This window comes from Lactuca sativa, chromosome 7 (assembly GCF_002870075.4).
Source record: "Lactuca sativa cultivar Salinas chromosome 7, Lsat_Salinas_v11, whole genome shotgun sequence".
NCBI classification, from domain to species: Eukaryota; Viridiplantae; Streptophyta; class Magnoliopsida; order Asterales; family Asteraceae; genus Lactuca; species Lactuca sativa.
The window spans coordinates 62,863,292-62,890,077 of NC_056629.2; the positions used below are offsets into that span (position 1 = coordinate 62,863,292).

A 26,786-nucleotide genomic window follows, 5' to 3' on the forward strand; every position below is an offset into this window, starting at 1 on the left:
AATTAATAATTTATTTAAAATAATTAATTATTAATTTTGAGGTTTTACTATAAAATATCAATTAATTTTATAACCGTGGTTTCCACGTGTTATAAACTAATATATATATATATATATATATATATATATATATATATATATATATATATATATATATATATATATATATATATTAGTTTATAACACGTGGAAACCACGGTTATATATATAAGGACTTAACATAATGAAAGATGCATTACATTTAGGACTTAGGAGATTAACAGGCTTAAAAAAATATTTATGGACCATAATCTTCACCATTTCTCCATAAGTGTACAACTTTATATTTTATAAAGTTATACAATACAACATTTTAAAATACAAATTATTATTGTATACAAATTACTTCTTTTAGATGATCCAAAACCATCCAAGCACAGAACCACAAACCAACCCAATCCCTAAAAACAAAGCCATAACAATTCCTGCCATTTCTGCTTCTGAAGGTGGCACCAATTTAGGAGCAAGAATCATGATGACACTTGTCAAATACCCATTGGTCAACCCCAGCATAAAAGTCAAAAACACCACAAAAACCTCACTTCTAAACCATTTAGGTCCATGAAGACACAATGTAAAAACAGGATAAAAAACCAACCTTCCTACACACCCCCACACAGCTTTCCCAATACCCTTTACCATAAAAAAGCCACTAAAAGATTTCCCAAAGAAATCCGCTATATTATATGTTGTGATTAATATTATCGGGTACCAATCTTTAAGGACTTTTGAATTTATATTTTCTGATAAAAATCCCGGGAAAATTGATAGGGTTACGGTGTATATAATGAATATTCCCAATGCTGGCCATTGAATCGTTCTAGCTGTGTCTTGTAATTTAGTCTTTGAAGTTGGAGGGTGATGTTCGAGTTGTTTGTAATGTTGTTCCATGCATGGCAACTTGTACAATAGGGAACAACATACGATGCATACCATTAGAATGATGGTGGTGACTATGAAATAAAAGTGGGCACTTGTTCTTAAGCCATGTGGATCATGTGGGAGTGATGCCTTTGTGATAATTCGCAAGAGAGAAACCAATATCCCTGTGAAATTATAGATTGTAGTATTTAGGGGAAAGTGCATATGGAGGCCCATGAACTATTGGAGAAGTTCTATTTAGTTCCTCAAGTAATTTTGGTGGTGAATACACAACAATACGAGCTTCAAGTACTAAATATGAAACTTTTGTGGACAAGACTAAAAAATTTGAACACCAAGTACTAAATTTGAAACTTTTTGTGGTCAAAACTTAAAAATGTGAACTTCAAGTACTCGATTTGAAACTTTTGGTGGTTAAGACTAAATAATGTGAAATCGATACTCAAAAATGTTAAATTCAAGTACTAAATTTGAAACTTTTGGTGGTCGAAACTCAAAAATGTTAACTCCAAGTACTAAATTTGAAACTTTTGATGGTCAATGTGAATGTCAGTTACTAAATTTGTAACTTTTGGTGGCCGATACTAAAAATGTGAAGTTTAAGTACTAAATTTGAAACTTTTGGTTGTGGAAGCTCACATTAACTCCAACTCCAAGTACTAAATTTGAAACTTTTGGTGGCCGACACTAAAAACTGTGTACTTCTAGCATTAAATTTAAAACTTTTGGTGGTTGACACTAAATAAATTAAACTTCAAGGACTACATATAAAACTTCAGGTAAACTGAAACTTAAAATAAATTAAACTCCAAGGATTAAATATAAATATTTTGGTGGTCAGTCTTAAAAAAGGTTAACTTGAAATAAATTAAACTCCAAGGATTTAAAAGGTTAACTTTAAGCACACTAATTTAAAAGTTTTGGTGGTCGAGACTCAAAAAAGTAAACTCCAAGTACGGAGTTTAAAACTTTTGGTGGTGTGGACAAAAAGTAAACTTAGAGTACTAACTTTTAAATGACCAAAAGTCCTTTTAGAAAAATATCATAGTCAAAAGATGTTCGGTAAAAGACTTTTAAAAGCTATTTTTGGATTTTGCAAAGAAGGAAAATCAACTTTTTGGAAAAGTCAGGAAAACCTGATTTTTTGTAACTTTTTCAAAAAGATCTTTTGGTCTCTAAAAAGCTAAGCCAAACACCCCTAACACTGGAAAAAAAAAACTTCTAAGTGCTAAATTAGAAACTTTTGATGGTGAAGACTTAAACTTGAATTACTAAATTGAAAACCATTGGTGGTGAAGTAAAGTTGAAGTACTAAATTTGAAACTTTTCATGGTCAATACTTAGAAAGGTGAACTTCCAAAGTTTGAAGTAATGAATATAGAAGTTTGGTTGTCAAACCTTGTAACTAAATTTAAAACTTATGTTTATATACTTTGACACGATGAGTTTATAACCCGTGAAAATCATGGTTATAAAATTAATTCAGTTTTGATAGCAAAAATTTATAATTATTAGTCAATTATTTTAAATAAATTATTAATTAAAAAATATACCAAAATTTTAAAGTTAGTTATAACTTCAAATATAACATACAATTAAAAAAATAAATGTTTCTATAAAAAGTTTTATCTATTATTTAAAATCTTAACATCATTAATTGTGGTAGTGATTTGCCTAATATATCTCCTTGACACATGATATAATATTAATGTGAAGTTGTATTAAAATGATACATGTCAAAAGAAAATTAAAACTATTCTTTTATTAGTATAGAGATTTTCTCATTTTATATTTTTATAGTTCCAAGTTCCAACGACCTAACCGAAACGTTTCAAAAAGTTCGTTACCCTCCACCATGAGTCCATGACCCCCCTAGTAACCAATGAAAACTATGTATAAAAATATGTTTTTCCCTAATAATGACACTAATTCATCATTTCATTATGTATACAAAACTTACCTGATGAAGCAGTTCCAGCAAAAACGGCTTGCATGTATTTTTTTGGCAACTTTCCCGCGGACCCGATTAAACTCCCTCCTATTAACCCATCGGCTAAACCACACATCACCACACACACAACCACTATGTAATAAGTTACAATTGACTTTTCCATGCTACACCAACCCCAATCAATTATTAGAGTTACTATGAGTGAAAAAACAAACATGGTAAATCCTAAATTTACCCTCGCTCTAAACGTAACTTTTTTACTCAATTCACTCCAAATTATCATCACAACAAGAACTAGTAACGAAGAGCTCATATAAGCAACCGAAAACACCTTCCCGATGTGTTTTTTTGGGTAAAGATAAGTGAAATAATCAATGGCAGTGATTAAAGCATTCCATGGAAGCAAATTACCTGCACCAAGTAAGAAATGAATCATGTAAGCTAATTTGTATGTATCTTTTCTTTCGGTTTGATCTAAATCACTCTTGAGTGTCTCCATTTTTCTTTATAGAATTCTGAACTCTTTTTGTTTGGTTTGATCTAAAGCATTATATGGGTGGGTTAAAGACCCCTTTGGGAAGATTTTTCAATGATTAAAGGTGGATAAAGACAAACCCATGAGAAGAAAGGTAAAAGAAAGAAGTCTTGGACATTTTGACGATGGGTTAAAATCGTAAAATGAAAAGATTCTTTGGAATTTGTTTGCATTCTTTTATGGAGGTCGATCCCAATTGTCATTTGTTATTAATTTCTTTTACAAATTTATGCAATCAAGTTTGTAAAATACGGAGTATTGCATAATATGATAACATATTGATAGCAAATATATATATATATATATATATATATATATATATATATATATATATATATATATATATATATATATATATATATATAATTGATTTATCGTATTACTACGTAACACCAGTTACATATGATGTTTATTTCATTTCAAATATACGTTATAAGTGATGTGTGAGGTGATGAACAAAAATGGATGGTTGGAAAGGAAAGGAATGGCTCACTTTGCTCATTGAAGTGACATATGTTTAACTTTCGGTGATACCTAAAAGCTTCATAAATGACCATTAGCTTCATATAAAACTTATTCTTTCATCTCCCTTCATTTTAGCTTTCTTTTTCTCACATTTGTCTCCTTTATTTTCGTGGGTTTGAACAGTTATGTAGATGCATATCTTTTCATTCAGTCGTTACAAATGATTATTAATGCATCAACTGATTTGATAGTCGAAAACAAAGAAGTGAAGTCTTGTGATTGATCCCAATTTAATTACTTTGTATGTTGACTTCATGGAAGACTATTAAGGCTTGTACGAGTACCCATCCCGCACACTGCGTGGTGGTGATCTGTCACCGTAGGTATGCGGTGAACACTAGAGATGCACAAAAACCCGAATCCGATCCGATCCTGTTTCGCTTACGTCATCAAAAATCCGATCCGGTTCCAACCAAAATCCGAATCCGATTCTAATCCGATTTGAAACCGGTTTAAACCGATTTTAGTGGGTTTTAATCGGATTTTGGGGCGAATTTGGATCCGGTTTTTAGCGAATCCGGTTTACGATCCAATATCAAATCCAATTTGGAGTATAGGATTAGGATTCGATTGAAAATCCGGTTTTAAATCCGATCCGATCCGGTTTTGTCAAAACCGGTTTTGACCCAATCCGGTTTCGGATTGGATCCGGTTTTGAATAGTAAAACCGGTTTTTGTGTGCATCTCTAGTGAACACCACACTGACCAATGTGCGGTGGTGCGGTGTCCATCCACGTGCGACTTACCTTCAGCGCATCAATTCTTCTCTCATTTCAACGGCTGCATTTCCGACAGCTCTATTAATGGCCGTTTTTCATTTTTTTTAATTAACCACTATAAATATCATACTATCTAATAATTTATTTCACACAACTATTATACTTGCTACTACCCATTTCATAGAAAAAATTACACTTTCAATTACCAAAATGAATCTAAGCAACCCTTCCACCAAAGTTACCATGAAAATTACACTTCGCTTCGTATTATTTTCGCTGTTAATCAGTTGGTTTACCAACCACAACTTGATGCCTCTATTTTTTCACCCCACCCCCACCCCAACCCTAACAATTTCACTATCAACAAATACCACAATATTACTCTACGACACCCGTTAGCCCAACCTATTTTCATAATTTTTCTGTTCTCCCTAAATACATTTCGAGAAGCCAAACCCCGACCGAGCCGAAAATCGAATTTGTTCGTAAAACGCAACCCGAACCAAACTTGAACCCATACTATCCGATCTCAAAGGAAAAGAAGAAGGAAAATCCCCGACTGAAAAAGGAAAGGCAGTCCCTCGACAATGGACACCGAAAGAAGAGAAATTATTAGCAGAATCATGGATCAACATTCTGAGGACCCCATGTGCGGAAATGCGAAGTGAAAGAGCATTTTTGGCGACACATTCAACGGGGTATACAACAGCTTGATGAGCCAAAAAAGCGGGAAAAACGATATGGACGTTTTCGAGACGACACTTGAAATTTTTAAAATCGAAAATAATTGGAAGTCATTCAAATTTATTGAGGTTTGGAAGTTTTTATCTGGTCATCAAAAATAGAAAGACTTTATTGAAAAAGAAGAAGAAGAAGAAGGTGTTAGGTTAAAACAACACTTCAATAACGATAAATGATCTTACCAGGGTAATAAATGAAAAATCATAAGAACAAGACACAATCAATTATCAGATGATCGACTATGTCCATGGAAAACATGAGAAAGATTTATTTTTTAATGCTGTAAAAGGCTTTTTCGTACAGTACATTAGGTTACAATAAATGAGACTATTTATAGAGTGTTTGACCTAATAATAATGGGTTAAAGCATCATGGGCTGAAGGAAATGTTGAACAAATAGTCCCAACTGATCGTTTGAGTCAAAGCTTGCTATCCATGAAAACCTGTACTGCTGCTCATGCATTTGATGACCGCTTAAGCAATGTTGGCCGCTTAATGCCATAATCAACCCTACTTATTTGGATTGCCATAAGCAACAATGCTCCTGCAGATTTCCATAAGCAAACCTGCTCATGTGGATTGCTATAAACAGTCCTACTCCTGCGATTTGCCATAAGCATCCCTGCTTATTCAGACTGCCATAAGAAACTCAACCTCCACACTCAACAATCTCCCACTTGGAGGCTGATAAACAATATGTTGCCATCCAAAACAAGAACGATGTAACCCTCTCTCTCTCTCTCATCTCTCTTTCTTTCGTTCGCGCCTTCACTTCAAGTACTTGGAAGGCCAGTTGAAGCCATGCACAACTTTAAATTCTCTATAGTCACAACCTTGGTAACTCTATTTGTTGGATTCTTCGTACCAATGATTTTCTTTAGATTCAAGGTCCCATCACTTATAAATTCACGAATAAAATTATACATCATCTGAGTGTTTTGTCCTACTATGAAACATTTGATTCTTTTCCAAATGAGCTGCACTATGGTTGTCACAATGTAGTACACAGTCTTCCTAGTGCGTACGAAGTTCTGATAATAAATTATTCAATGATATAAGCTCCTTGATTGCTTTTGTAATAGCCATATACTCTGCTTCTGTGGTTGAAAGAGCAACATTCTTTTGTAACATGGACATCCAGCTAATTGTAGTACCTCCAATTGTGAAAACATACCCAGTTGTGCTTTTTCGTAAATCCATATAGATGGTGGGATGTCAAGTCCACCAAACAAATTACACCATTTGCTTGCAAATAAAACATAAAATAATGGTAAAAAGAGATATCGACCCTTAGGGAAATAGTTGTATTCAATCAACAATGCAATCCAATAAAATAAGTTTAATAAAACTAACCAATTACAATTAAACTAAGGGGGGGGGGGTATTGTTTGAAAACTAAAAGACTTGAATAACTAAAAATCTTGCAATTAAGCAAGCTGGTGAGATGCTCGAATATTGGAGAGAATTAGTCAACTAAGGCAATTCAACACAATGGACATTTGTGTGTTTATCATTAGGATTCAATATGTAAGCTTATCATTCATCCGAAATTGGTTATAGTAATCATGAAACATGATATGCCAAGATTCCACAAAGGTAGTATGGAGGTTGGGGAAACCCACAACACACATTATTAATCAAAATCAAGGATTCAGTTAAACCCAACAAAATTGATTAGCCTTAAGAATGAAGGAATCACCAATTCTTGGAGGATGTTAATGCTTACACATTTATAAAAGAGTCATAATCCATAAGATATAGATGAGTTCAACCATCATAAAGCCCTTGTTCTAAGAAAATTCAAGTATTCAATGCTAAATCAAAGAAATAAACCATCAATTGCTCATTCAAATACCAAGCTCATGATCAAACTATTAAACTAGCATAAGAACTATGTAACATTCCGTTTAAAAATAAAATAAATAAAATAAAATAAGTAAATAAATAAGGATATAAATAATAATAAATAAATAATAAGCCCTAAAACCCCACGATGTATTTTATCTTTTATTTTATTTTAACCCTAAATCCGTAGTGATTTATCAGTGTTAGCGATAAGGAGTTAAATGATATAAATTCAGGAATTTGGGGTCTATATTGTAACATTAGGACTTAAAATGTAAATAAATTCGTGAGCAGTGGTTGTTTAGTAATTATTGGATTTAAATTGAATAGTTTTTTTTGGAAGAAGGGGCTAAAGAGCAAAATATAGACTTGGATTGAAAAGAATAGAGGGGGGAGGGGCCGGAGGTGTCAAAAACGGTATTAAGTTTGAATTGATACGGGTTAAAACTGTCACCCTACTCTTGACTTTCATGTAAACCCTAACCCTACTACACTCTTACAGCCGCCACCCTTATACACCCTCACCTCCAAGAGCCACCGCCACCTCTATTCCTTGCTGCATCGAACCACCGAGTATCGCGACTGCCTTCCCTTCCAACAGGAACGAGTTTGACGACCGTGAGTGCTGAGTGCGTCCGCTGCCACCCTTCTCCACTTTCTTCTTCTTCTTCTTCTTCTTCTTCTTCTTCTTCTTCTTCTTGTAACACCGTTAAAATTTCAAACAATTTTTCAATTTATTTTAATAAAACATTTCACTTCCAAATCATTTAAAAATCAAATATCCAATATTCTCTCAAAATACATAACAAAATCCATATCCCAAAATCTCAAAAACATGTCATATGCAAGTGTGTACTGATCAAGCTGGCGCCTTCCTGCGGTCATCACTGGTACTTGAAACACACATCACACAAACGGTAAGCATAAATGCTTAGTGAGTTCCCCAAAATACCACGTATAGCAATACGCCATTCCAGGCCTTAGGATCTTCCGATCCAAGTGTCTCAGGGGATTTCCATCCCGTAACTTTATTGACCTTCCGGTCCATATCATCTTGGCCTTCTGGTCCACATCATCATTCTCATATTATAACATATCACATATAACATGCATCACATATACATCATAAACATAAGACCTTCCGGTTACATATAATTACCCAATCGGGTACGACATAGTGAGAAAACTCACCTTACTAATGTCGGATAATCACTCGTGCTCGATCTCCCGACCTCTCGTCCTCCTATATCATAAGTGCATCTCTAATTAATACTTTTCCTGACTTATTTTGTCTAACACTAACAAGTCAACACTAGTCAACCCTGGTCAACGGTCAACGGTCAACCTTGACCCGACTCGTCGAGTCTTGCACAGACTCGTCAAGTCCATACGTGAATTCATTTCCTCGGAATCCCTTCTGACTCACCGAGTCACTCACCCAACTCGGAGGGTCATCAACTAGTCTGAGACACGGTACAACCCGCCCCGACTCGTCGAGTCTTGCACATACTCGGCGAGTTCATTCCATGCACATCCTCAAACAACTTCCTGAGGTCAGATCCAGACCTCTAACCTATTGATCTATCATTCCCAAACCCAATAACCACGTAAAGTTTCTATCTTGATGCACATACAACATCTATTTGGTCATATATGATGATTTAGCCCCAAATACCATAACCCAAGATCATAACCTCCATTGCTCTTCATAAGGCTTAATGAGTAAGGCTCTGTGTACCTCTATGGATCCAGATCCAAAGCCTTATCACCAAAAGGGACTATTTGGTCATCAAATCTAACCAACAAAGGGTCTAAGAAACCCTAAATCCATATGATCATCAGAAGAACAGAAGGAAAGTCGAATTACTACCTCAAATGTGATGATCTAAGCTTCAAATCCACATAATAGCAACCTCCTTTGTTTCCCCTTGACTTGGATCTCGTTCTTCTTGCTAAACAACACCACAAAAGTCAATAATGGCTTCCTTTCTCTCCCAAATCGCTCAAACACTCTAGGGTTTATCTCTGAGAACAGGTAGCCGCAAATGGAGGCCATAAGGGCCTTTAAATATGTCCCAAACCCAAGAAATTAGGGTTTCTTTCGCCAGCTCGGACTCGGCGAGTCACTCCCCCGGACTCGTCGAGTCCCCTCATTAAACACATCATCCAATCGCGACCAGACTCGACGAGTCTAAGCACCACACTACTAGAAAACAACCCTTTAATGACGCGCAAACAATGACACTCGCTGATAGAGGATGCGCATTTGTGTGTGCCTTGAAAAATAATGTCAGTTTTGCGAAATTTGAAAGATAGTGGACACGCATTTGTGCGTGACCTAAAAATAGTGTCCAACAAAAAAAAATTAAAAACACGGAGGGCGCCTATCATAAAAGAGCGTGTCGTCTAAAACTGTCGCTTTATAATTTTTTTCACGGACGCACGTTCTTCCATTTTTTTAATTGCCAAGAGGGGGGAATGAAATACCAAAAAAAATTGAAAACCCCGCCTGATACTCTCCTCCTTCTTCTTTGTATTTTGTAAAATCATCTTCCAAAGAAACCCTAAAAGGATTGTGTGGCTGTCGATCTTTCTCCCTTTTTGGAGCTCTGCAGCCATACGGAGGTCAACGACGGCATCTATCCTATTTTCTCCACCATTTTATGCCCTTGAGTCATCTTTATTTCCCTAATAGCGTGCCCTAAGAATTATAAGTATTACTATGGTTTTCAGCCATTCGATGCTTCCTCAGATGGCATCTCACCAGAAAAACTCCCTATTTATCATTTTCCGCCGGTTCTTCGTCCCTCCCCCATTCTCCTACGCTCCTCTATCTTCTCCCAACGTTCACCTTCATGATTCTCTCACCCCACATTCAAGCGATTCTCACCAACAAATACCAGGTAAAACATAATTTCATGATCTTGTGAACAAGAAAGTCAAGTCGTCATCTTCTTCTTCTTCTTCTACACCATAGATATCGTTCACAGTCTCTCTCGTAAAACTGATCGACCGCCTCAAGTACCTTCGTCTAAGCCACCCGTTCATCCAAATCGCTAGCAAGTGGGTCTTCTCTTTCTCTCTCAAATTATCAGTCAATCGATTTATCCCCAAAAAATTAAACACCCCGCCTCTTTTTCTCTTCCTAAAATCCTCTACCAAATTAAGAACCCTAAAATAGACACATTTTCGATCATTCCTCTTCGATCAACCTAATCGATCGAACATACCAACACCTTATCTCCTACTAATACTCTCCTCTTAATCTTCTTCAACAAATTCCTTACCAGACACAACAACTCAACTCCAAGTCCTTCCTCTTCCTCTGAAGACGATGATTTCGCCGATTCAACTACCACGAGCATAAAAAATGCCTTGAGCAGAGCCGAATTTTCTGATGGCTTGGTCTGGATAGAGATGGAGCTTATCAGTGGATGTGAGTGAAGATGGAGGTGAGTGAAGGTATGTTGGTGTTATATTCAGTTATAATTCAAATTTCGATGCTTGTAGATCTGAAATTCTGTAAAACAACTTCAAATTTTCTCGTGATCCAACTTCATTGCTGAAATGTATGTCGTTTTATTTGTTAAACGTATGCACCGTTCTCGATCTTATTAATTATGGATCTTCGGTGAGACTGATACTAGTTTTTCCTAAATAATCGGATGCTAATGTATTGTTGATTAGTTAATTCCTCGAAACCGATCAAATGTGTACTTAGAAATATCCTGGTGAATTATGTTTGATTTGTGTGACGAATGTTATCAAGTCCAAGGGTAGAATTGTGTCAAAATTGTTTCAAAAATACACATTATACTCCATACATGGGATAAAACTTGCATTAATTTTCATTCTTAAGGAGTATCATATTCATATCAATGTTTAATGTTCACTGTTCACATTCTTTTGGGTGAAATTTGAAGGTTAAATCCTTATTCTTCCAACTTTTGGTACTTTTCATCAATCACCCTTTATTTTCTTATGAGCTTTTTGGGCATTATGATGTGTCTCATCAATAATATGTTTATTATTCCTTATATTCAACACACTTACTCCTTTGCAGTGTCATTAAAGCCTGGACTTTTTGAGGGTATGCGTGTCTAATTTCCCAAGGGTCTGAATCAAAGATTCTCACTAAGTCACAGGCAGCCAGCTACACATTTAACTTATTTTGAGTTGGTATGGATTAATCTACTTCTGATTTGATGAGTTTTTCTATTTTAATTTACAATATTGTTATGGGGCCTACAATACTTCCTTCTCAATCAGCTGACTTGGTATGTTGTTAATTCAATTTTGGACTTATATCTGCTTACAAATGAGCCTCACATGTCACATGGAATGTTTAACTTTGACTATAAGGTACATTATTCATCTTGTGGCTCTTTATGGTTATGATATGTAGAAATCTTGTAGTTTATGTTCTTGCATGACATTGTACCTTCAAAATTCAAATACACTTTAATTTGTTTTGACGCAAATGTCCATTTTTCTTATGATGAATCGTTTTTTCTTGATGTAGGGTGGTGATTACAGGACACAATTCAAACTAGGAAATGGTGGCCTCCTTGGAGCTAATTATATCCAGGTAAACGATCCCTTATCCATTATATTTCATTTTTCTTAATATCAGCATTTTCTCATGGGTAATATTCTGCTTGCAGAGTGTGACCCCTCACCTGTCTTTAGGCAGGGAAGTGTTATGGGCTGGTCAACATCGCAAATCTGGTCTTGGCTATGATGTAAGATACAACACGGACAAAATGATAATTTTGATCTCACTTACATATGTTTGTCTTTTAGATATAAATACATATATAATGAAAATTAATTCCTTAATCTGTTACAGGTTGAGAAGAACACACGTAGCATATTTACTAACCGTTCTTTGTTGTTCAGGTGGTGCATTGGCAAGAGCAGAAGCCAACGCTGTAATAGGCATTGGCGGCTGCTATTGTATGCTGCCAGTAGCAGCACCATCTCCCCCTCCAGCTCCACGTGGAAGTATGTTACCCATGTTGTAAGGCACCGAAAGCATCCCTCCTCCCATGTTTCAATCTCCCATGTTCCTACCTGGGTAACGATACATTTGTCCATCCCCTCTTGGAACCATCTGAAAAAAAAGAAGCAAATTTCCTCATTCATGCTTGCTATATATAGATATAGATAATAAGATACTAAATGAAAGTTAATCATACCTATTGTTAACAAATCATAATTATTTCCTGGTAAATCATTTACTTGAAGCCTTGCCCTTCTTTCTTCCTTACATTGAGCAAGTGCAACATAAAGTGGTTTGCTAATAATCATGCTCTTCTGGAAATAGGCAAGATACAAATATTTCACTAAGCTGTAAATGTAAATCATTTACCAGATCCAAGGGGTTGAGTAAAATCAAATTGATCAGTTAGCCGAGGATGGTGACATATAGTGGGTGCTCTTCATCGAAAGCTCAAGGATGGGATAATAGTAATGCATGGTTAAAACTAAAAGTAGTGTTTTTCAGATATTGAGTATTTTCTTTTCTCTTTAAAATCATGTTCCTGTCATCTATATATGTCATTTCCTGTTTGGGTTTTTTGGTTCACATTACAAATATGAGATTAAAGTTGAGATAGTATGGCAATTGTAAATTTATCATATCTCAATATATCATTTTTTTTTCTTTTATTGTGATATCTGGGAAATCATTTGACATTTGTTTACCTAATAATTTCAATATCATGGGGGCAAGTTTTGTATATTTGGTAAATCATGTATGTAAGGTAGTTTTACAAACTAGCATCAAGAATGTATGAATTTTACAAACTAGAAGTTTTATAATTTTTTTATTCTTAGATTAAAATTTTTTTTATCTATTTTTTATATTGTTTGTAGATTGTGGGATGTAACAATTACAATGTCAATCCGTATGTGATCCAAGCCTTTGACTGGCTATTAAAGAGCAGCTGACAATGATAGATGCTCAGGTCCTTCCACCTCCACATGTAAGTAACTTTACATTTTAACCACTTTTTTTATTTCATATACTTTTTTTAAAAAATTGTAGTCACTTTTGTTATTCATCTCAAGTACCACGAGATAGGGGCTGGTTCAGAAATTAATCCATCAGTTGGTGAATGGAACATGATGAACCTGGTAAAGTTGTACTTCTCATTTGCTTTGTAACTTACAACTCTTTATTATTGTCTTCTTGAAAGCATTCTTACCAATATACCCTTCACAACATTGAGCTTTCTGTATATACATTACCTGGAGGCTCTCCAAAACCAGGTGCTGAAAAAAACATGATAGATGATCAAAAACCATATGAAGAACTTGATGTGTCTTCTATCAAGGGCCAACTTCAATTTACTTTTGAAACTAAAGTTGACAGAATTTTTTCTACTCCAATTAATTGGTAAGAAAAAGTGAAAAAAATTTCTTCTGTTTTTATTATTCTGCCTGTAGTAAACTACTTACAAAGTCATCTGTGAATTGTAGAGTCAACTTTGATGTTTGCATGTTTTGGGGACAAAATTGGAATGGGAAAAAGTGATGGACCTAATATGTCAACAAAAGGTGAAGGGAAAAAGTCAATCAAGTTGAAGCCAAATAAGATTGTTTTGCAGGTTGGTGACTAAACTTTTTTAAAAAGGTTTTTCTATGTTGTATTGCATATAGAAGTTAGAATAAATTACATTTTCCTATCAGGGTTTATTGTGATCTGATTAAGCAGGAAAACTCCATTCACAGTCAAAGTTTGACTTTTTTCCTATCAGGGTCCCACTTGACCAGTCCCATGGTAATGAATTTATCTAAGTACTACTTCTGTTTCAGACTTGATGCTCTTTTTGTAGGTGTGGAATTTGGAAGATAGATCTGTAGCCTCTAGTTTGCAATGGAGCTCTAACATTACAAGTTTTTCTCTGATACATGGCTCCTTCTTCATGTATGATAATACTGACAAATAATTTAATAATATACTTTAATTTACAGTATTTTCCTTTGAAAAGTCTACCCAATTATATAGTTATGTTGGAGATGAGCATGGGTTGATGTTTGTTTTGAAGTATGAGGAAGATGCAGAGCTTTTGATGCTGCCATATCATATTTCAGCCAAATCTCTTACTGGTAATCTCTCTTCCCATTTCATTGAATTATTTCTTTATAAATTTGGTGCTTAAATGTGAGTTCTCTATCTTCATTTTCAACACATTACAATACTTTATATTCCAATTTACTCTACAGAAGTAGCTGGATCATCATTTCCAGATCATTGGACTATTGTTGGAGTTCTTCATCAACCATGTTCTTTTGGAAATAGGCAAGATACAAGTATTGGTTCAAGTTCTCTCCTTTTTCATTAATTTTTTTTGCATACATATATTCAGTAAATATCATATACAGCCTGTATAAATATCCAATTGCTTGTTCTTTTGCAGAGTTTTAATTGCATACGAAAGTGGAGTAATCATTCTTTGGGATGTCTTTGAAGCTCAAGTGATTATAGTAATCTTGCTGCAGTTGGGATGTGGACTGATATTTAATTACAAATACCTTACTTGTTGTGCCTTTGAAGGGGTATGATTCTCATCACATCACTGAAGAACATCTAGGTGTAAAAATAATATCACGTTCTGTTCTTCCTTGTGCCTTTGAAGGGGTATGATTCTCATCTCATCTTCATCTTTATCTTCGTCTATGAGGGCAAATTTGTAAAAAGTGTTTAATGTTTAATTATAGATACCTTACTTATTGTGTACACTTGGGGATGGACATCTTTTGAACTTTTTACTCAACTCAAGCACAGGGAAATTAACAGACAGGAAAAAGGTGTCACTTGGGAAAAAATTAAGAATGTTGAAGCTGGTGAGTGAATTTTCTGTAAAAAATCTAAGTATTATATAATACAATTTTATCTAAATTCTATGAATTATAAGAATAAATAGTAATAAAAAATTATAATATATGTTGTCACAGGCTGCAAGAGATGTTGGAGCCCTTAGAGAACCCAAGGACAAACCAGAGAAGTGAGTTGAAGAGCTGACATGGAGATTAGTTTGTAAATTTTTGTTACAACTATTGATTTGTTTTATCTTTCCATGGAACGATTATTTGTATGATATTAAATTTTATGCAATGAATTTTATTTTTTGTAGATGATATTTTATTTTCTATTATGAGACATTAAATACAAATTTAAATTAAAAATTAGTAAATCTACAAATAATATTTTTATAAAACATTTAAAATTATGATACGCAAAAATGTGTGTCATCTTCATTTATGACATTACCTTTCTTGACAGGGGCTTTCTTGATACACATTGCGTGTCATTAACACGCGCGTCGTAAGGTTAGGACACGCGAATGCGTGTTGTCTTCCTTTATGACAAGGCCTTCCTTGATACGCATTGCGTGTCGTAACCGTGCGTCGTCTCTCTCTTTATGACATGGCCTTTCTTGACGCACATTTGCGCGTTGTCTGAGCGTTTTACGACGCGCAATGAGCGTCGTAAAAGGCTGTTTTTCTAGTAGTGCCAACTCGTCGATTCGCCTAAAAAATGAAGAAATTACAATATAATTAATATACCTGGGGAAATCGGGTGTTAATTTTCTCCCCCACTAGAATCAGACTTCGCCCTCGAAGTCTCGCTCGGCAAGTAACTCGGGGTACTGCTCACACATTTCTAACTCCGGTTCCCAAGTCAGCTCGGACCCCTTCCGATGTTGCCACTGGACCTGAACCAATGATACCTCCTTGTTCCTCAGAATTTTGATCCTCTTGTACCGAATCGCGATCGGTCTCTCAACGTAGTTCAGGCTCGCATCCACCTGAATATCCTCCAAAGGAACCACGGCCGATTCGTCGGCGATACACTTCCTCAACTGAGATACGTGGAAGGTATCATGAATCTGACTCAACTCCGTAGGTAGCTCCAAACGATACGCTACCCTGCGCACCCTAGTGGTCACCCGGAAGGGACCAATATATCGAGGCCCCAAATTGCCCCTTTTCCTGAACCGAATCACACCTTTCCAAGGTGAGACTTTCAGGAGAACAAAGTCACCCACCTGGAACTCGAGCTCTGACCGTCGTCTATCCGCATAACTTTTCTGACGGCTCTGGGCTGTCAATAACCTCTGCCTGACCTGCTGAATCTGCTCGGTCGTCTGAAGCACGATCTCTATACTACCCATCACACGCTGCCCTACCTCTCCCCAGCAAATGGGGGTCCGACACCTCCTCCCATACAACGGCTCAAAGGGTGGCATACCAACGCTCGAATGATGGCTGTTGTTGTGGGGAAACTCTACCAAGGGCAAGTACGTGTCCCAACTCCCGCCGAAATCCAACACACATGCTCGGAGCATGTCCTCGAGCGTCTGAATCATCCGCTCACTCTGCCCATCAGTCTGTGGGTGGTATGCGGTACTAAAATACAGCCTTGTACCCAATTCCTCATGAAATTTCTTCCAGAATCTGGAAGTGAAACGCACATCTCGATCTGAGACAATTGAGATCGGCACCCCATGCCGTGATACCACCTCCCTCACGTATATCTCTGCCAACCTCTCCGCGGAAGAGCTCTCACTAATAGAAAGGAAATGGGCGCTCTTCGTCAACCTGTCCACAATCACCCAAATTGCATCGACGCCTCTCGCAGTCCTCGACAATTTGGTGATGAAATCCATGGTAATCTGTTCCCATTTCCACTCGGGAATCTCTAACGGCTGCAGCTTACCATGTGGACGCTGGTACTCGGCCTTAACCCTGCGACAGGTCAGGCATCTCTCTAAAAACCATGCTACATCCCTCTTCATACAGGGCCACCAATACTCCATTTTCAGGTCCAAATACATCTTAGTGGCCCCGGGATGGATCAAGAACTTCGATCGATGAGCCTCTTCCATCAAAATGTTACGCGTCCCTCCTACAAACGGTACCCATATACGACCTTGAAATGTCATAAGTCCTCGACTATCAGTAACGAACCCCGATACCTGCCCGATCACTCGCTCCCTTTTGCGGTTCTCCGGTCTCACGGCCTTCGCCTGGGCCCCTCGAATGGTATCCAACACCGGAGTCATCATTGTCAATGTCATACAAATGTCTCGCATCGGGGCGCTCTCTGCCCTACGGCTCAAGGCATCGGCTACAACATTAGCCTTGTCCGGATGGTATAGGATCTCACAATCATAATCCTTTACTACATCCAACCATCTCCTCTGCCGCATGTTCAGATTGGGATGATCCATCAAATACTTCAAACTCTTGTGCTCAGTGTATATGGTACACCGAACCCCATAGAGATAGTGGCGCCAGATCTTGAGGGCGAACACTACCGTCCCCAACTCCAGATCATGAGTGGGATACCTCACCTCATGAGGCTTCAGTTGCCTCGATGCATACGCTATCACATGCCCCCTCTGCATAAGCACCGCACCTAACCCTGATATCGATGCATCACAATAAACCACAAAATCATCAACTCCCTATGGAAGGGATAACACCGGGGCTTCGCATAGCTTTTTGCGAAGAGTCTCAAACGAGGTCGGCTGCTCTAGACCCCATGAAAAAGCAACACCCTTCCGAGTCAACCTAGTGAGTGGCACTGCAATCTTGGAGAAATCCTGAATGAATCTCCGATAATAATCGTCCAACCCCAGAAAACTCCTGATCTCGGAGGCAGACTTCGGTACCTCCCAGCTCATCACCGCCTCAATCTTAGCCGGATCGACCAAAATCCCATTCTGGTTAACGAGATGCCCCAGGAACTGGACCTCCCGTAACCAGAAATCACACTTGGAGAATTTGGCAAAAAGCCTCTCCGATCTCAACACCTCAAGAACCTCTCTCAAGTGTTCCTCATGTTGCTCTCGAGATCTAGAATATACCAGGATATCATCAATGAACACAATCAACGATCAATCCAACATCGGCCTACATACTCTGTTCATGAGATCCATGAACGCTACTGGCGCATTGGTGAGCCCAAAAGGCATCACCACGAACTCATAGTGTCCATAACGCGCCTTGAATGCCATCTTCTGGATACCCTCATCGCGCAACCTCATCTGATGATATCCAGACCTCAAATCAATCTTGGAGAACCAAGATGCCCCCTGCAACTGATCAAACAAATCATCAATCCTTGGTAACAGATAACGGTTCTTAACCGTTAACTTGTTCAACTCCCGGTAATCGATACACATCCGGTGTGAACCATCATTCTTCTTAATGAAGAGAATCGGCGCTCCCCAAGGCGAGCTGCTCGGACGAATGAACCCCTTCCCTAACAGCTCCTGCAGCTGTGAGAATAACTCTTGCATCTCTGGTGGTGCTAGGCGATAAGGCGCCTTAGCGATAGGCGCGGCCCCGGGAATCAAATCGATGCGAAACTCCACCAGCATCTCGGGAGGCACACCCGGCAACTCCTCGGGAAATACATCCGGGAACTAACGCACTATCGGGACATTATCAACTGAACTTGGCCTCCCAGTGGCCTCCCGCGCATCCATCACATAAGCTATGAATCCCTTGCAGCCCTGCTGCAAACTCTGCCTCGCTCTGGCAGCCGAACAGAATGTTGACCCACAACGAGTTTCCTTACCATAAACCGTCAGCACTCCCCCACTAGGATTTCGAATAGTCACCAGCTGCTGCTCGTAGTCTATCACCGCCCCAACACGGCTCATCCAATCCATGCCCATGATAACGCACACATCCCCCATCGCAATCGGAACCAGATCTATCGGAAACCCAATGCCGAAGATCTCTAGCACACACCCCCGAATCACACCCGTGGCATACACTGCTCGTACGTCATCTATAGAAACACGCAGAGGTCGACTCATCACCTCTCGCTGGGTACTGATGTGTCTACAGAATGCTAATGACACAAACGACCGACTTGCACCCGAGTCAAATAGCACCAAGGTAGGTACAAAATTCGCAAGAAAAGTACCTATGTATAACATAATATAAACACAAAATCTCGTAACAGCATAAATAAACATGAACAGAATACATACCAGCCACGACGTCGGGTGCTGCACGGACCTCCTCCGCTGTCAGCTGGAACGCTCTCCCTCGCGCCTTTAGCGCCTCGACCTTCACCGATCGACCCTCAATGGCTCTCGCAGTAGCAGGGGCAGATCCCTAAGAGGCTCCCTGCAACTGTGGACACTCCGCCTTCCGGTGTCCAGTCTGGTTGCAATGAAAGCAAACCATGAATCCCTTGGGGAAATCCTTGGCGATATGCCCCTCCTTGCCACACTTGTAGCAAGCTCCCGATCTACAAACTCCATCATGACCCTTGCCACACTTCCCGCATGTGCGGCCCTTCTGGCCCCCAAATCTCAAATCAACGGGCTTTCCCCGCTTGGCCGCCGGCTGAGACTGTGCCGGTCGGCGATCCCTGCTCTGAGACTCGGCCTCCTCCCTGGCCTGAGTCTCCAGCTCAATCTCCTTCTTCTGCTCATTTTCCTAGAGCTCAGAAAATGTCCGATAAGATGAGTTCGCCACGAACTCACGAATGTCTCTCCTCAAAATGCTCAGATATCGTCTCATACGTGCCTGCTCGGTCGACACGTGCTCAGGGCAGAACATCGCCCTCTCATGAAACATCCGGGTAATCACAGTAACTGACTCGGTACCCTACTTAAGGGTCAAGAACTCCTGAGCCAAACGCTTCTGTTCCACCAGGGGAACGTACTCATCACGAAACATAGCGGTGAACCTCTCCCAGGTCACCGCAGCAAGCTCTGCTGGAGAAAAATGCACTGTCACGAACTTCCACCAATCCTTCGCCCCCAAGCAAAGCTGGTTCAGCGCGAACCGAACTCTCAGATGCTCTGGACATGAACATGTGTAAAAGCACCCCTCGATGTCTGAGATCCGCCTCATTGCGGCTATCGGATCCTGAGTCCCATCAAACTCTGGTGGCTTCGTGTTGCTGAACTCCCGGTACAACAACGAGTCACCCCCTTGCGGCCTGGCAGCAACAACGGCTGCAGTGGCTGCAGCAACAGCAACATCAGTAAGAGCAGCATATCGCTCATCAAAGGTCTCAATCAGGGTGGTCTTGATAGACCTGAACATCTCTGGAATCTCAGCTTGGATGGCAGTAGCCACCGTATCAGGAATCATCTGGCGGAGCTCCTCGTCGCTCACACCTCCCTTGCGGGTCTCTGGTCTATGGCACGTCCCAACCATGATGTCTCTGAAATACAACATAAAAATATCAGAGACTCGCTCGAGTGTATTCACACCCGATAACCCAACCCTACTCGATTCCTAAAACCCGAAGGATTCTTACTTGGGTTGCACATTGATCCGGTGTTTCCAGTAGTATGGACCCAATACTAACTTCCACACCGTATCAATATTCATCTCAAGTCATCCTCCAAGGATCCCATGTCCCAAGTACTCTATCTCTTTCCACATGTAAACTACCCTTCGGTAGGCTCTCATTGCACCTCACTGCTACCTACTCACTGTAAAGCATCTCATGGCAGCAGAAATCTTCCTAGGCTAAGGCATCACAAATCAGGCCACTGTAGTCCTAATATTAATACCTAGCCTATTCTAGCATGCATAACACATATCAACATATCTCATAACACCAAATGTAAGGGTATTTTGGGAAATCACCGTTCGGGCGCTGTAGATGTAAAATTGTAAAAGTCGAATATAGTGTTTTGTATAGTTTCACATTTTATGTTATTTTACTAAGTTATCTTTATGCGAAGTGAAATGTCTAGACTTAGTATATTTTTTGTACACTCATGTTCCTTATAAATAGGGACTGAGGTTAGAAGTAGGAGGAGACTTTTCGTAACTGATATCTCTTTTCTGCTTATGTTGTAATCAGTCTTCATCAATATGAGATCTGATTAATATTTACTCTTCATGTTCTAAATCTTCAATTACTAAATCAAACTTTGCTTTCTCAAATCTCGATAACAATTCTCATCAATTGGTATCAGAGCAAGATTCAAACTGCTTCGATCTGATTTTCGTGTTAGAATCATTTTCTTTTTGAGTTGCAACTTTACTCAAAATTTTCCACGCATTTTGGTTTTGAAAATCACATTTGATCTTCAGATTTGAATTGATTCTGTCTTTAAATTGTTAAGTCGAGTAATCGATTAGTGATTTGTGATCAATTCAATTGATTAAATTCTCTATTTCATCAAGTTTTTCAAGCTTTCTGAAAATTTCTGTGTTCATCAATAGCGAACTTCAACATGAATACAATGACTTCCTTCTCTCATTTGCTTGGTTCTTCAACCAAAATTCCGATGTTAATTCCAGAATACTATGATCAGTGGGCTGATAGAATGGAAGATTACTTAAATGGAATTGATGAAGAACTTTGGAATTGTATCGATGGAACAGTGCAAGCTCCTGTTAATGTTCAACCAATTGGTTCATCTACTACATCTACTGAAGTTGCTGATCAAGAAAAACGGTTGAAGAATAATGAAAAAAGGTGCATGAGGGAACTAAGAGGTGCTCTACCTCCTGTGGTTTACAATTACATCCGTAGTTGTAAAACAGCCAAGGAGATCTAGAACACTCTGAAAGATAAGTATCAAGGTAGCGAAAAGACGAAGATCAACTCTGTGAAGCAATGTCTAGTTGAACTTAAGGAATTCAGACAAAAGGATGCAGAAACTCTTGAAAATTACTATGATCGTCTGAATGAGCTTATGTTTTGCTGCAATAGGTATGAAATCACTAGGTCTCTCATGGAGTTCAATTTAACTTTCATTATGGATCTTCGCAAGGAATGGCGAAGTGTGAGCATGATGATTAAGAATCAACAGAGTTTTGGTACAACTAAATTGAATGATCTCTACAATCAATTGAAAACACATGAATGTGAAGTTTCAGAAATGTATGAAGAATCAAAACAAAGTATTGGAGGTCCTTTGGCTCTTGTTTCAAAGGTATCAGAAACTGATGTTAATGAAAAAGATGGTTCAGATGAAGAAGGATTTTTGATGAACTCTAATGATGAAGCTGTGACATTCTATTCAAACAACAGAGTTAAGAAGTTTTTCAAAAAGCCTTTTAATCCAAAAGGAAAGGCTAGTGATGTGAAGAATGCAGTCACAAGAACTGGAGGGGAGGAGAGGAAGAAATTGGAGAAAGCTAATGAGAAACAAAAAGATGCGAAAGAAGAGAAGAAGCTGAAAGGTGATTCATGAATTTACTGTCATTACTGCAATGGTGCGAATCACTTCGCAGCCGATTGCATGTTGCGAAAGAAAGAAGAGGAGAAAGAAAAAGTTAAAGATGAAGCATACTATTCTGAAAAGATTCAAGAGTTGCGCGTTAAGACAAAAGGAATGTCTCTAGTTGCGAAGGGTGAATCTGCTGATGAAGAGAGTGGTACGTATCAGATCTGGTCTTCAGGATCTGATGACGAGGAAATGAGGCATCCCATACATGGAGCAATGTTCGCAAGTTTTAAAGATTGCGAAGAGGAAATTTCAGGAAGGCGCTTCATATCCAAATCCACAGACAAATCACCCATGACAACCAAGGTACGTACAATACTTGAATCTTTTAATATTCCTTTATCTGCTTATGATGCTGAAATTGTTTCATTTGATGAAACTGTGGCTTATTTTGATTCTGTTATTGTGTCTGCTAGTACTGAAGCTCAGAAATTAAGTATGCAACTAGGTGAGACACGGAGAGAATTAGAAATAAAGAGGAGCAGAGTAGAAAAACTTAAAATGCAAATCAAAAATATAGATTGTGATAGGAATAATCTTACAAATGATGCTAGGTTGTTACTAGCACAAAGGAACATATATTGTAATTCTGCCAAACGATTGTATGCAAAATTAACTGCTTTACATCATTCTTCTGACATTAGCAAAGAACAACATAGGAAACTTTTACCTTTTCTTGAGTATGAACGTGAAAAAGTTGATGTTGTTTCTTATGATTGCGAAAGTACAATTGCTCAATTTGACAAAATACCTGATGATAGATATCCATACGGTATTGTCAAAATTGATGAATTTCTGAATGCTGATGAGTTGGTTAACATTGTCAATGAAAGTTTGACAAAGAGTGAACAAGTGAAAATCTTAAAGAAAACAAAAACTTCAACTCTTGCCTCTCAATTCAATTATGCTGATATTGATGACAATTCAGATAATGTGAGTGAAATCGGTGAGATAGAAGAGGAAGAAGATGTTGATTGTTCTCAATTGTCAATTATTAATATCACATATAAGATCAAAGGTAAAGAAATAATAGTTGATTCGATAGTAGAGGATGAAATTGATAAACCTTCAACTTCGCAACATTGTAAGTTTAATAATATGGAAGTTGGAAGCTGGAAATCTGATGATACTGATGAGAACAAAGAAGAAGTGAAAGATTCACATGAAATACCTCCACGAGTTGTGGTTGATCAAGTGTTTGAAAATACAAAATAATTTGACAAAATTTTAAATGACAAAGGCGCACATTATTTGGACACCAACACAGTGGTATATCCAAATTTTGTATATACTGATAAAACCATTTTTCCAAATCAAGTTTTTGTCACTACTGGAAATGCTGAGAAAGTTCATCATGAATTCAACAAATTGATTGAAAAATATAATCTAAAGTCAACCACAGAAGGTTTTTTCGCAAATCAAAACACAGAAGCAAACAATTTAACTCAAAATTCTTATGTGTTTCAAAAACAAAAATCATTACAAAAATGGGTGGTTAAAGGTAAAAAACCAAACAAAATTTTTGAAAAAGTGGAAAAACCAAAGTCTGATGTAAAATTAAATTCTCATGAATTTAAATTGATGGTTGGAAATTATTCAACAGAAAATAATGTTTCAAAAAGAAAAGCAAGAAAAACAATTTTCTGGCAAGTTGTGTCTAATGACAAACCAAGAGATGAAAAAGAACAAATTTCAAAAACAACATCATCAAAATTTCAAAGCAAAAATAAACAAACAGATTCAAGTTTTCATAAACCAATAAATTATGTTGACAAAATTCCATATGTTCGCAAATATGACAACAATCGAAAATTTGAGAATTCGCAAAAATTTGCAAATAATCAAAAGTTTCAAAATGTTGGCAAATTCACGAATACTTCATCAAGTTTGAAAAATTCAACTCAAGCAAAAGTGAAATTTTCACCAAAACAACCAAATTTTCCAAATCCTTCAGTCTCAAAACCGACCAAAGTTTCATATACAAAAGGAAAATCTGATGTAAGTACGATCAATCGTTGGTTTGAAGGGAAAGGAAGAAAATATCAAAGTGGGATGTTTTCAGAGTAACAAATCAAGAATGCATTTGATAAGTTCGCAAATAACTCTTCCACTGCCAGTTCAACATCTCATAATTCGCAAGTTCCAGTTCAAAAATGGAAACCAGTTATCAAAAATGCGAATGTTGTGAAGGATAAGATTACAATCAATGGAAATCCAAAACTATTGAATGAATATATTTCAATATCTAGATCTGATGATGTTGATATAATGGATTCTGTCACAAACAAAGTGAAAACATGGTTTTTAAATTCCAAGAATTTGTTTCATTCTACTAATGATGGACCCAACAAGTCTTGGGTTCCTAAATTCTTTCAATAAATGCAGGTGATGTGTGACGAGCAATATGATTCTAAATGGTATATTGATAGTGGTTGCTCTCGTCATATGACTGTAATAAAGGAAAACTTGCGAGATTATAGAAGTTTGTAAAATGCTTGTAACAGCCCGGAATTTCAGATATTGATATAACTATGTTTTGGGGGTGATTTAAGAGGGGACTCGGCGAGTTGGAGCCTAGACTCGCCGAGTAGGATCGCAGACTTGGTCGCGGGTTCGCGACTGGACTCGACGAGTCCAGATATGGACTCGGCGAGTCGACGCTGTTCAGCAGAAACCCTAACCGTTTCGTATTGGGTCGTATATAAGGGTTGTATTGTCGTCATTGTTCGTCTTTTGGCCGATTGTGGAGAACCCTAAACGATTGTGGCACCTAGAGCAAGCTTGAAGGCCATTAGTGACTTGGAAAAGATTGTAGTGCAAGAAGAGGAAGGATTTTGGCCAAAGGAAGATCAAGGGGATTGAGCTCTGAAGTTTGGGGACACAGAGGATACATTATTCAGGTAAGAACTCGAATTATCCTCTGCTATGTTGATGTGTTATGGGATTAGGGTTTGTGAAACCCTTTTGGTGATTTGATGGATTTCTATGTTGTTATACAAAGGTTTATACCCCAGTAATAAGATGTTTAGAAGTCCAGAGAGTCCCATTATTGTATATCTCGGGACCATACGTAATTCAGGAAGCAGTTGCTCGTCTGCATGGCATGGACTCGCCGAGTTGTTCTTCAGACTCGGCGAGTGGCTTGAAGATTAACTGGGACTCGTCGAGTCGTTCTTCAGACTCGGCGAGTTGAGTCGGGGTGGCCCCACGATTCTTCCAGGAGGAACTCGTCGAGTAAAAAGGGGATACTCGACGTGTAGGAAGGGAATCTTAAGGAATCGGTGAGTCAAGGGCGAGTGGACTCAGAGTCGTTGAACTCGGCGAGTCTTGGGGTGACTCGGCGAGTCAGGTCGCGGGTTAAGCGAAGTCCTGAGTATGGGGACTCGGCGAGTCATAGGGTTGACTCGGCGAGTAGGGTCAGTCAGGGGTTGACTTTGACCTTGTCTTTGACCAAGGATTTGACCAGTTGTCTTCCAGGGGTATTTTGGTAATCATGGGAGTTTATTGGGTTATTGTTTGATGTTCAGTGGAGGAGTTGTGTCAGAGTTCGGAGCAGCGGGATCTTATCTTTTCAGCCGTCAGTTCGAGGTGAGTTATCCTCACTATATCAACAGGGTCTAAGGCACCAAGGCCGGCCCTTTATTGTATTGAGATTCAGTTACGTTTATCATGTTAGTGCTGGTTGTGTCTACATCCTGGTAGTTAGGATGGTACATGCTAGGGGACCTTGCAAAGGTCAGTTCTCGATATGTTGAGTAATGATATGCTATGTGATCTGTTTACTCGGTTTGTTGATTATGATTGTTATATGACTGTATGTTTTGTGCACATGGTTGTTTGGATTAGAGATGGGTTGAGGCGGGTCCTGCTTTGTGCTGTAGGCCAAGATACCCAGGGCGGACCGGTTGTTCCGAAGGCCCAGCGAGCGGTCCGGATAGGCTGTAGGCCCACGAGGGCGGGCCAGACGTGCCGAGGCTCGGAGAGTGGACCAGGATGACTGAAGGCCCGATGCGGGCGGACCAGTCACACTGTAGACTCGGAGAGTGGACCAGGTGGGTTGAAGGCCCAATGCGGGCGGACCAACCCCATTGTAGACTCGGAGGACATGACTAGACCCGGAGGATGGATCCGACGGACTGAAGGCCTGATAAGGCGGACCAGTCACGATAGACCCGATATGCATGATTGTTCTATGATCTGTTTTGTTATGTATGATTTATATGGTTTGGACCGGAAGGTCACGGCCTGGAAAGGCGTATGCGTGGTTGGTATTTTGGGGGTATCTCACTAAGCTTTCGGGCTTACAGTTGTGGTTT

The 26,786-nt window shown here is 38.5% G+C and overlaps 1 protein-coding gene across 1 annotated transcript; it reads right to left on the reverse strand.

The window, feature by feature from the left end:
- Positions 1–221: 221 nt before the first annotated feature.
- On the reverse strand, positions 222–3,392 carry LOC111893356 (equilibrative nucleotide transporter 8). The gene is made up of 2 exons (XM_023889422.2): positions 2,882–3,392; positions 222–1,085 (listed from the first exon to the last, which is right to left on the reverse strand). Exons 1-2 carry the CDS (start codon positions 3,369–3,371, stop codon positions 391–393), a joined length of 1,185 nt encoding a protein of 394 aa, XP_023745190.1. The 5' UTR covers positions 3,372–3,392; the 3' UTR covers positions 222–390.
- Positions 3,393–26,786: the final 23,394 nt, after the last annotated feature.